This window comes from Phyllostomus discolor, chromosome 4, assembly GCF_004126475.2.
Source record: "Phyllostomus discolor isolate MPI-MPIP mPhyDis1 chromosome 4, mPhyDis1.pri.v3, whole genome shotgun sequence".
Classification (NCBI taxonomy): domain Eukaryota; kingdom Metazoa; phylum Chordata; class Mammalia; order Chiroptera; family Phyllostomidae; genus Phyllostomus; species Phyllostomus discolor.
This window is the reverse complement of record NC_040906.2, coordinates 150,616,115-150,628,901: the sequence shown is the minus strand read 5'-3', so window position 1 is coordinate 150,628,901 and position 12,787 is coordinate 150,616,115. Positions and strand designations below refer to the sequence as shown.

General features: G+C 38.8%; 1 protein-coding gene across 3 annotated transcripts in view; it reads left to right on the top strand.

The window, feature by feature from the left end:
• The first annotated feature begins 2,449 nt into the window (after positions 1–2,449).
• The window catches only part of RNGTT (RNA guanylyltransferase and 5'-phosphatase), a 241,954-nt gene continuing 231,616 nt past the window's right edge, over positions 2,450–12,787 (top strand). For 2 of the 3 annotated variants that reach the window (XM_028509316.2, XM_028509315.2), the window contains exons 1-2: positions 2,468–2,741; positions 8,233–8,342. In XM_028509316.2, coding sequence (XP_028365117.1) covers positions 2,678–2,741; positions 8,233–8,342 — 174 coding nt within the window. In that variant the 5' untranslated portion in view covers positions 2,468–2,677. Of the gene's footprint in view, positions 2,742–8,232; positions 8,343–12,787 lie in introns of all 3 variants that reach the window. The other variant, XM_036024453.1, reaches the window with a different exon arrangement.

Genomic DNA, 12,787 nt, shown 5'->3' with positions numbered 1-12,787 from the left:
GAGTTCTTTAGAACAGACTTTTGGGCACTAAAACCTCAAGAGTGTACCAGGTAAATTTAAAAAGGCTAGGGACTTCGGTACAGAGGACATCAGCTCCAAGAGCTTTAGAACCAGAGAGCATGGGTTAGAACAGCAGCAGATTCAGGTTTTGCGAGGCCTTGTATTGATTTTCTAGAGCTGTTGTAAAAAAGTACTGACACTGAGTGGCTTACAACATGTATGTTTTCACATTTTCTGGAGGCTAGATGTCCGAAATCAAGGTGTAGCCAGGGCTCTGCTCTCTCTGCCAGCAGAGAATTGGGCATCATTTAGGTAGACTACTGTTCGGTAAGGAAACTCAATCTTATTTTGTTCTGTCAAGAGAGGAGTGACACTTTCCATTAAAAGGTCTCAGCAGACAACAGTGGGACAGACCAGGAATGTGACCTAACTCAGGCTCTTTCAGAAAGGTAGCCACTGGGCCCTCTCTACAGAGGAATACTCACTCACCTTGTACAATGTGGGCATACACAGACTGGGCTGCCCCCCAAGTTTCCCATTTCTTTTAAAAATATATTCCCCCACACCTCATACTCTTGCAGTCCAAATAGAGCATTTGTGTTTAAAGCCAAGCTGCAACAATATAATTTGCCATCAACCAGCTTTATATTTAATACTTTAACTTAGTCTGGTACCTAAGAAAGTCTTGTTACCCCACTGCTTTTATAAAATGCTTCTGACCACCCCTGCTTAACTGCAAGGGGAAGACCATTTGTTTTATAGGGGCAAAGGAGTACCCCGCCATATGGTAGTGAAGCAGGAGACAGCATAGGAAGAACTCTGAGACAGCAGTACTGTCACTGGCCAGCATTGATCACTCTGGTTGCCAGGAAACGCCTTTTACCAATCAGGTGGAATAAATAGTAAACAGAGGCAGGGAGGAGGAAAGAGACAAGTCTCACATGCTAACTCAGCAGTCCTAAGCCTGGTCTGATAATATCGCCAGGTGTTCCAATATCACAAGAAACACTATATTAGCAAGGAAGAAGGCAAGTCCTTGAAATTCTATGTAACATTTCCACTATCTGGAAAAGAAAGCCTTGAAACTGTGCTTTCATCCCAAGGCCTGAATGTGGGAGAGGGTCCCTGGCGCCCAAAGAGCCCACAAAACAACTTTGGTTAATTGCCTATCTCTGGTCACTATCTGTTTTAGGAAGGAGTCCCTAATGCTTACAGAAAAAGCCCATAAATAACTTTGGAAATTGCCCCAATTTTAATTAACTGCCTCCTGTCACGTATTTGTTTTACAACAAGATGACCAAATGGAGTCTGGAGCAAGATAAGGATTCAGGCTAAGAGACCCCTCCACATATCTAAGTTTGGGTAGTCACATCCTCCCAGGAAAGCTGGCACCACATTTACTCGTTAATCAATATGTAACTTTTTCCCTCCTATCCCACCAACTATATAAGTCCTGAGAACAAAGGACTCGCTCTCTCTCCTTCTCAGGGGTTCAGGATACTCTCTCTCTCTCAAGGGCTCTTGGCTCCAGGGCCACAGGGCCTCTGGCCACCAAGCCTCAGGCTGCCCAGGGGCTTGCCACCCTGGTCTTCAGCTGCTCTTGCTTTTCTCACCCTGCTTTGCCCTGAAACTTTCCCTTTCACCCCCTACTCTACCCAGTTCTGTTCTCTTCCATGGAAGCGAGCCACTAATAAACTGATTACATACTACTAGATTTGCTGATATGTAATTCTTTACATGCATCAGCAAGAAGAACCAGGTCTCTCCCGTCAACAGTAGCACCTCACCGGGCAATTTCTGCCTTTGTCAATGATACACATTGGTCACTTTGAGACACGGACCATCCTAAGTTCCCAAATACACTTTGACATTTTGCGCCAGAAATGTACAAGCAAAAACAATTTTTTTTTTTTGCTTAAGATACTAAATGGATTTGTAGAAGTACCTTTCCAAAGAGAAATTCCTCATTTCTGGTATTTCAATCCCTCGCCCTTAGAATTTCTCTAAAGCTTTTCTCTTGACCCGTCAGAGAAAACTCCCCAAATTCCCAAACCCAGATCCAGCAGGAAAGCAAGGGTGGCCGAAAAAGGGCGATAGGCTCTTGAGCTGTGATTGTGATAGGAAGGCCCCTTTCATTAGTAAAACAGATGCCGCTGTGAAAGTTGCAGACCAGTCTGCGCACGCCCACAGACTTGGCTTCTTTTCATTTTTGGTGGGGTGGTGTTTCTATCTGCTATCAGGATGAGAAGAGATAACACGTGTTACCCAGCCAGTCTCAAACATGGGCAACTGCGTCTGCGCACAGCTGTTGACGCTAGCGCCCGGTTCTCGGCGGGGCGGAGCGAGAGAAAACCCACCCGTCTCTCGCGCTTAAGCCTGAACTTCTTCCCAGCACGCCGCTGAGCTTCCTTTTCTTCCCCTTTGACCTCGGAAAGGAGGGGGCGGGGCCTTTGAGGGCGGAAGTAGCAGTGCATTGTGGGCTCGCCTAAAGCAGTGGAGTAGATCCTGAATGAAAGTGGCGCGCGTCCCGTGACGTTATCCGGGTAGGAGCGGCTGTAACCCGGACCTCGGCCGGGTTTCGGGTGCCTTGCAAGTCCCGTGCGGAGCGGACCGCGAGGCGCCAGCGGAGGCTCAGCGAGCGTTGGCGGAGTGGGGCCGCTCTGCGCAGCCCCAGGTCATGGCTCACAACAAGATCCCGCCGCGGTGGCTCAACTGTCCACGGCGCGGCCAGCCGGTGGCAGGTAACCCGGACGGAGGGTCTTCCAGTCCCCCGCACCGGCGGCTTCTGGAGATTTCGGTGTTTGCGTGTCCGTTAGTGGTGTTTCAGGATTGGGATGTGCTCGACCCAATGAAGCTTCGTGGATGAGTGCCTGGGAACTTGGACTGGAGAGGGTGGGTCGATGGGTGGGGGCACTTGTCATTGTCCAGTAAGACTCTGTGTATTGCAGACGGGAAGGTAGACAAAAAGTTTGTGTGGCTGGAGCTGAGCACCCAAGAGTACAGTGGACAGTGCTTTAACGCTTAGTTAGAAGTTTGTGAACCTTTCAGGGCTCTTAGGAGGGGAAGGGACAAGTGTCAGTTTTGAGATGGAGGAGGGCTAAAGAAGAAGAGGGGCACTTTTACGTGGTGTGATGGATCGACGAGAGACTGGAGTTTAAAAAACATTTTAAATGACTTATTGTGGATTTTTTCGTCGTTATTGAGTTGGACATACAACAAACTTTAAAGTGTACAGCTTGATAAGTTTGGACTAAGTGCACACACACATATCCTATGAAACAACCCAATCAAATGTCACCACAGTCCAGACAGTCAACATAACCCATAACCTCTCAAAGTCTCTTCCTGCCCTTTTGTAATTCCTCCCTCTTCAGGCAACTGCTCCTCTGCTTTCTGTCACAGAATAATTTATACTTTCTATGTATGTTTTTTAAAGATTTATTTATTTTTAGAGAGGGAAGGGAGGGAGAAAGAGAGAGAGAGAAACATCAACAATGTGCGGTTGCTGGGGGTCATGGCCTGCAACCCAGGCATGTACCCTGACTGGGAATTGAACCTGTGACACTTTGGTTCGCAGCCCGCACTCAATCCACTGAGCTACGCCAGCCAGGGCTCACTTTCTATGTATTTTTTTTAAAAAAGTGGAAACATTTGGTACGTAGTTTTTTTGGTGGGGAGGGGGTCTCTGGCTTTTTTTCCACTCAGGATTATTTTAATATTTATCCATGTTCTTGTATGCGACAATAGTTCATACCTTTTTATTGCTGAGCATTATTCCATTGTTATGGATACACCACAATTTGTTTATTCACTTGTTCCTGGTCATTTGGGTTGTTTCCAGGTTTTGGCTATTACAAATTCACTTGCAGTGAACATTCACATACAGTTTTTTGTATGAACATATGCTTTCATTTCTCTTATGTAAATCTCTGGAATAGGAATGGATTGTATGGTAGGTGTACATTTAACCTTTAAAAAAACTGCCAAACTGTTTTCCAAAGTCTTGTATGATTGTTCTGTTTGCTCCACGTCTTCTTCAACACTTGGTATGATCAGGCTTTTTAATTTTACACACTTTAGTAGGTATTTAGTATTATCTTATTGTGGTTTGATGTGGAGCATCTTTTCACATGCTTCTTCGTAATTCACTGTCTTTTGTGGAGTGTCCAAATCTTCTGATTTTTAAACTGGGTTGTTTATCTTACTGATGAACTGTTACAGTTCTTTATATATTGTAAGTACAGATCTTTTATTGAATGTGTGTTTTTTCCAGAAGAGTGTTTTGAAACAAAAATCACAGGATTTTGTAGTGGCCTATGAGTGCATACCTATTCTCTGTCTATCGAGTTATATGAAATTGTTGAAAAAGGAGATTCTCTAGGTCATTTTCTATTCAGGTTTTCTGATTCTTCTAGTTTGTAGGTTTTTTTTTTCATGTTTCATATAAAACCGTTAGTCAATAAAGCCATAAACAATGGATGAAAGTGTTACTGAAAGATAGTCAAAGCAAGCCTTAGAGTGAAGAAATGTTTTTCTTTAATGAAAAATGAAATAATTTTCTTTATGTTCTGATCACTTTTGTATGCATTTTAAATTGTAATGAAAAAGTGCTTGATAATCATTGTACTTCCCTTCTTCAGTTCTTTTTCAAAAAAGTTTTTATTTTATTGATTTGGCAGAGGTAGAAGAGGGGAGAGAGAAACATTGATTTGTTTTTCCACTTATTTATGTATTCATTTGTTGCTTCTTGTATGTACCCTGACTGGGGATTGAACGTCATGACCTTGGTGTGTTGGGATGATGCTCTAATCAACTGAGCTACCTACCTGCCCAGGGCTTGATCACATTTTTTTACACTTTCTTTATAGGTCTTAGTCTCCAGCCATCTTTAACTTAATAGTGTATCCTTTCTTTTTACATGTGGTTTTCTCTGTGACGTTATGGAGAAATCTCTATACTTGGATGTCTGGCGTCGTTTGTAGCCTGGAGCTTATTTCCTGCATCTTCTCTAATATTAGAGTTACCTGCTACACTGATGTGTGAGAAAAACAAAATCATAACGAAGTTCTTGTCAAAGTGAAATTTTTAAATTACAAAAAAAGCTTAAAAATGTAGTCTGCAGGATGGCAATGACAAATACAGAACACTGACTTATTGTTAGATTAAAAATGGAACAAACATGGCACTGACTAGGGGTTGAGAGCAGCTGGTGATGTGCAGAGCTTCAGGTGGCTTTATGCCCCTCTGAGAAATAGAGTTGTGTGCCTTTTCTTCCCTCCCTCCTCTGGAAATGAAGAGTCAGGAATAAAAGTTTTTCTGTTTTAGTGTTGATATATTTTGGGCCCCCCAACGTTAGATTCTTAATTATTGTGGTTCAGTGAGTCACTGAGCTCGCCTATCTGGTTGATTGTGGTCCCTGGACAGAACCCCAGGCCTTCTGACAACCAGGGTGGATCTTACTGATCAATAGCGCCTCAGCTTGTGATGCTTATTAGAAAGTAAAGTGAATGCAACATAGAATTCTTGGTATTTCTCTGAATTTCCTTTAAAGTCTTGTCTGTCCGTGTCCTAGAAGTGTCTTTGCCGCATTGTATATTTTGGAAATGAAGGGTTTGCAGTGTTTTATAGTAGTAGAGCAAGAAATACTAGCTGCATTTTTGTAAGCTTCAGTGAAAAAATAAGGAATCGTTTTCATTCCCATTTTCTACCTCCTTTTTTAATCTTATCTTTTCTAATTATAAAAGTAACCCATTTTTATTGTATATCTTTGATATTTTGCCTATGAGGAAAATATGTTATACCAACTTAAATTTTCTCATTGTAAACATTGTAAAACATTTTATTAGTGCTAGAAGTTCATAATTTTCTTGAATCATAAAGAAGATGGTGGTAATTATATATAATCTGTTGCACTATGAAGCCTCCTCTAATTGAACCACACTTCCACTGAGAGAGCTCCTGTCCATAGGACCAAGCTTTATTTCTGAAGAATTGTTTTTTTCTTGTTCGGAGTGATAGATTTTAGGTGAACACTGTGAAGAAAACAAACTTCATATTTCTTAAAGGTCATTAAATATAAAATTATTTTGTATCTACTGTGTATGAAGAGAGCAATGGTAACTTTGAAGTCATTTTACTTAGCAAGTATTTGAGATTGTTATGATATAGTGCCATACCTTCATAGTCTCATGAGAATAGCAAACCATCACTTTAAAGTACAGTTCTGTTGTAATAAATGCAATAATGACAATCAGAATATTATGGAACATCAGAGGTAATGAACCCATTCTTTGAGGTTTGAGGAAGAGGAGATGGGGAGGAGGAAGGGGACCAGAAAACAGAAGTTTGCTAGATAGTTGGAGAGAGGGTCTAATGGATGAATCTTCTTCTTCTCCTTCTAATTATTTACTTATTATGTCTATTGTTTATGGTTCATGTTTCCCCAGTAGAAAATAAGCTCTACCAGGGATTTTATGTTTTTTTTTTTTCTTTTCACTAATGTATTCCATGCACCTAGAACAATGGCTGGTACATACATAATAGGCACTCATTAAATATCTGTTAAATAAACTAAATGAGGTATAATTATCTAGGTGAGATAATGGTAGAGACAGTGAAAAGGGTTAGATTCTGGATATATTTTGAAGATAGATGTGATCAGATTTACTGATGGATTGGATGTGGGGTGTGTGAGAAAGAGAGGTGTCAAGGTCAAGGATAACTAAAGGTTTTGGCCTGAGCTACTAAAAAATGGTGTTACCATTTGCTGTGACAGGGAAGACCAGGAGAGGAACAGCTTTTGGAGTTTGAATACTGGGAGCTCAAATTTGGATATCAAGTTTGAGGTGTTTGTAAGACATCAAGTAGAAAGTAAGTCAGGTAGGCAGTTTAAAAACTGATAGAGTTAAGGGAGAGGTTTGGCTGGAAATACACATTTGTGAGGTATCAGCACATGGGTGGCTTTTAAAGCTGTGAGACTAGATGACACACCAGGGGAGTTGAATGGAGATGGAAGGGAAGTCCAAGGACGGAGCCTGGGATAAAACATGGAAGGGTCAGGGAGATAGGAGGAGCCAGTAAAAGAGACTGAGAGGGAGAGGCTGGAGAGATTGGAAGACCAGGATGATGTGTCCTGGAAGCCAAGTGAAAAAGTAAGTCAGGAGTTCCCTCTGGAATTAAAAACTGATCAGTTGTTTGAGAACTGAGAATTGACCATTGGATTTAGCAATGTGGAGGTTATTGGTGACCTTGATTTTTATATAAAATAAACATTTAAAAAGTTATCTTTTAATGAAATTTAGGTTAAATTTTACATGTTAACATTTTACTCTGGACACATGTTAACATTTTACTCAGGTATTATTTTAGGTAGATATTTATTCTTACTGTTTTATTGTATTTTAAAATATAAATCAGTTAAAATGAGTGGTTTAAAAATTGATTATATAAACTGACTTCCCCTATGCTTATATTATGATTCAGAAAGAAAACAAAAGGCCAAAAAGGTCAGTCAGTCTGCTGAGATTGTAATCACTGGTAGTTGTTTGGAGAATGGTTTTGGTTAGCAGGCTTCTTAGCATGATCCTTGTGCTTAGATGTAGGATAAGGTTCATAAGATGGAGAGAGTTCTAAGCCCATATTAAAAAGGTGTAATTAGAGAATTTAAAAGAATTTATTTAATTCACTTCAGTATCATTTTTTAGTACTGTATCTTTAATGGTTTTAAGGCAGTAATTTTTTTTAAAGATGTTATTTATTTATTTTTAGAGAGAGGGGAAGGGAAGGAGAAAGAGAGAGAGAAGCATTGATGTGTGGTTGCCTCTCACGTGGCCCCCACTGGGGACCTGGCCTGCAACCCAGGCATGTGCCCTGACTAGGAATTGAACTGGTGACCCTTGGTTCACAGCCTGTGCTCAATCCACTGAATTACACCAGCCAGGGCTTAAGGCAGTAATTTTTTTAATGTAATGGTTTAGAACTTAAGAGTCCTCACGGAAGTCCATTCCCTCTTTTGCTATTATATTTGATTGTCAATTTCTAGAATTTATGTTGTCCTTAGAAGTTCCAAGGCAGTGCCTTTTAAAAAGTATAGTTTAGATTGAGAATACTTTGTGAACAGTTCATATAAAACACTTAAAGTGATTTTGATAATTGCTAATTACAGAGTTTTAACCTGGAACTTTTTTGTTTTTATTTTAAATGAAAATTGTTACTGATCTTCATGTTGTTTAGGAAGATTCTTACCGTTGAAGACAATGTTAGGACCAAAATATGACAGTCAAGTTGCTGAAGAAAATCGATTCCATCCCAGTATGCTCTCAAATTATCTAAAGAGTCTGAAGGTAAGAAGCCAAACATTTCTGATACTGATTTAATATATTTTATCTCTGTCTTGTTCTTCAGGTGGCTTTTTTTAAGCTTTTTATTTTGAAATTACAAAAATTGTACAGAGTTCTTTGAACCTTTCTCCCATTTATTCCCAATGGTGACATCTTATGTACTTGTAGTGCAGTATTAAAAGCAGGGAATTGACATTGGTACAGAACTGTTGAGTAGAGTGTACACCTTATTTAGTTTTTACCAGTTTATATATGCATTCATTTGTGTGTATGTGTATATAGTTCTTTGCAGTTTGATCCAACATGTAGAGTTGTGGTGGTGGTTATGGAACTGTTCCAGACCCAATTCCCACCTGCAGCCCTGTACAGGATATCATTTCTGTATTTTGATCATTTTGAGAATTTTATGTAAATGGAATGAAACAGTATGTCATCTTGTAGGAATGGCTTTTTTTCACTAAGCATAATTCCCTTGTGGTCTGACCAGGTTGTTGCTTGTGTCAACAAAAAGTTTCTTTTTTGCTGCTGAATACTGTTCAGTTGTGTGGATGTACCAGAGTTTATGTAATCATTTTCCTGTTGAATGGTTAAATAACTTTTTAAGCAATTAGAGTTGTTTCCAGTTGTGGGGTATTGTGAATAAAGCTGTCGTGAATATTCATGTACAGCTGTTTGTGTGAACATAGTTTTCATTTTTTCTGGACAGACACTCAAGAATATGATTGTTGAGTACATGGTTAATTTTACAAGACTGTGCCAAACTATTTTCCTAAATGAAACTGCAATTTTTTGTGTTATTCTGACATAAGACTGATTGTATTAGTTTCTTAGGGCTGCTATAAGAAATTACCACAAATTGGGGGCATAAAACAATAGAACTTTAGGTTAAAGACAAACAGAATCTTAAAAGCAGCAAGAGAGAAGCAGTTATTTACCTACAAAGGAGTTCCCATAAGACTGTCAGCTGATTTCGCAACAGAAACTTTGCAGACCTGAAGGGAGTGGCATGAAATTTTCAAAGTGATGAAAAGCAAGGACTTGCAACCAAGATTACCCAGCAAGATAAAGAGCTTCTGAGACAAGAAGAAGCTAAAGGAGTTCATTACCACTAAACCAGTATTAAAAGAAATGTTAAATGGTCTTTAAGAAGAAGAAAAAATTAAAAAATATGAATTATAACATGACAATAAATACATATCTATAACAGTTACTTTAAATGCAAATAGATTAAATGCTCCCATCAAAGGTCATGTGGTGACTGAATGAATAACAAAATAAGACCCTTGCATATGCTGTCTACAAGAGAGTTACTTCATATTAAAAGACATACACAGACTGAAAGTAAAGGAATGAACAAAGGTATTTCATGAAAATAGAAACAAAACGAAAAGATGGGGTAGCAATACTTATACCAGACAAAATAGACTTTAAAACAAAGGCTATGACAAGAGACAAAGAAGGACTCAACAACTACACTTCTGGGTATTTATCCAAAGAAACCAAAACTCTAAATTGAAAAAAATATGTACATCAATATATTTATTGCAGCATTATTTACAATAGCCCAGATAAGAAGTGGTGCATATACAAATGGAATATGATTCAGTCATAAAAGAAGAGTGAAATCTTGCCATCTGCAACAACATGGGTGGACCTAGAGGGTATTATGCTAAGTGAACTAAGGCAGTGAAAGAGAAATTGCCAGATGATTTCACTTAATATGTGAAATCTAAAAACACACAAGCAGAACAGAAACAGACTCATAGATATGGGAATGGGTGAAAAAGGTGAAGGGATTAAGAAGTACAAATTGGCAGGTACAGAACAGTCATGGGGATATGAAGTACAGTGTAAGGAATATAGTCAGTGATACTGTAATAACTGTGTATGGTGTCACATGGTTACTAGGTTTATTGGGGTGGTCACTACTTCATTTGAAGTAGTAAATGTTTAATCACTGGATTGTACACCTGAAACTAATATATTTTATGTCAACTGTAATTTAAAAAAAAGTATTAAAAAAACCCCAGACCTATATTTGCTCACAATTTTGGATGCTAGAAGTTCCAAATCAAGGCGTTGGCAAGGCTGGTTTCTTCTGGAGGCCTGGAGGGAGAATGTTCCCATGCTTTTCTCCTACTTTCTGTTGATTGCCAACAATCTTTGGCATTCCTTGACTTGCGGCTCCGTCAGTTGTCTTTGCCTCATTGTTGACATTCTTCCTTTGTGTCTTGGTGTCCAAAATTTTTTCATATAAGGACACTCTGGTTCAGTATGAGTTCATCTGTTTGTGATTATATTTGCAAAGACCCTGTAACCCTACCCTATTTCCAAATAAGTTCATATTTATAGGCAATTAGGACTTAAACATATCTTTTTAGGGAATGTAATTCAATTCATAACATTAATCTTTATTACTCTTCTACTTTATACTCTTTTTTTTTTTAAACAACCACGTTTAATCCTTTTTTATACAGGCCACTTGTGTACACATGTGCACACATATTCTTATACTGTTCTTGACTTTAATGGAGGCAATTCTGATTGTTTGTTTTTTAAATTGATTTTTAGAGAGAAAGAAAGGGAGAGATGGAGAGAGGGAAAGAGGGAGACATGTCGATTTGTTTTTCCATTTATTTATGCATTTATTGGTTGATTCTTATATGTGCCCTGACTGGGGATCGAACCCATAACATTTGTGTATCGGGACAGTGCTCTGATCGATTGAGCTACCTGGCCAGGGCTCTGTTTTATACTCTTGATAGCCTGTTATTAGTATGCTGTGTGTTGGTACATTCAACAAATATTAGTGCCCATTATGTGCAAGTTTTTGATCATGAGATAGAAGAGTCACTATTTAGATTTTGAAAACTTTTTACTCATTCACTTTCTTGGTGTAGTTTTGGGTCTTCATTTGTTTATATCTTTTATTTTAGCTTACTTACAAACTTTTGATTTTTATTTTAATATCAGTAATTGTATTGAAAGTAATAGTTAACATTTGTAAAGCATTAAATATTTCATAGGCAGTGAGCTAAGAGCTCGGATTTAGAAGCCAGCCTAAGTTTGAATTTCAGTTTGCCACTTACAGAGCTTTGTGGGCAATTTACATTAATCTCTTCATGTTTCAGTTTCATCATTTGTAAATAAAAATTTATGCATGTAAGGCATGTAGACTAGTGCTTGGCACAGAGTAAGGAATTTATTTAAACCTCATAATAATTCTATGAAGTAATACTATTATTGTCTTTACTTATGGATAGGGATTACATATTATGAAAATTACAAATGTATATATAATATATGTATGTTTATAGTTATACACACAGATATGTTTACACACAAACACATCCATATAGACACATCAATACACATACACACATTTCTACATATACATATATGAGGTTTGTCCAGAAAGTATTCAGTGCCATATAATATGAAAAATACAGGCATTTATTGAAAAAGATGTAAGAAACATTGTATATAGGACAATGACACCTCAGTCCCCTCAGTCCCCTCGGGACCTTACATAGTTCTCCCAGTGTTTCTTCCACTGTTCAAAACACTCTGCAAAATCTTTGTTGGAACTGCCATCAGCTGCTCAGTAGTATTTTCCTGAAGCTCATCAGTGGTCTGAAATCTCTTCCCTTTCAAAGGTGATTTTAGTTTTGGGAAAAGTCAGAAGTTGCAGGGCACCAAATGTGCGCTGTAGGGGGGCTGAGTCACCTTGGTGATTTGATGTTTCACCAAAAAACTCTGTGTGAGAGGTGATGCATGAGCAGGTGTATTGTTGTGGTGAAGCTGACAATCACCAGTTGTCCTTAGCTGCGGCTGCTTTTGTCGTATTGCATCTCTCAACGGATGAATAACATAGAAGTAGTACTCCTTATTAACTCTTTGGCCTGGTGGGGTATACTTGTGATGGACAACCTTCCTCATCAAAAAACACAGTTAACACGATCTTGATCTTGCTGTTGTGACTTTGCTGTGCCTTTTTAGGGCATGGAGAACCAGTACTTCCATTGGGATGACTGGGCCTGTCTTCATTTCTGGATTATAGCTGTAGATGCATCATTCATCTCTGGCTATGTATGATGTATGATTAAGTTATGACCTTCTTGAGGAAATCTGGTTCATTGGTAGTGATTTGAATCATCATTAGCAACTGCAGTGCAATGTGCCTTCTGCTCTTGTAGCAAAAGCCAGGGAATGGATTTTGTCCCAAGATGTTTTGTGCCAATATCCTGCATCAAAATCTTGGACACAGTAGTTTTTGGAATCCCCAGATTAATTTCTAGTTCTCTCACTGTCATTCGCCAATTTTTGTTGATTGCAGCCTGTACACATTCAACATTCTCAGTTCTGCTTGTTTCAGGCCTTCCAGACCATGGATCACTTTCAACAGATTCTCGACCATCTTTGAAGCGTTTGTGTCACACTTTTATTTG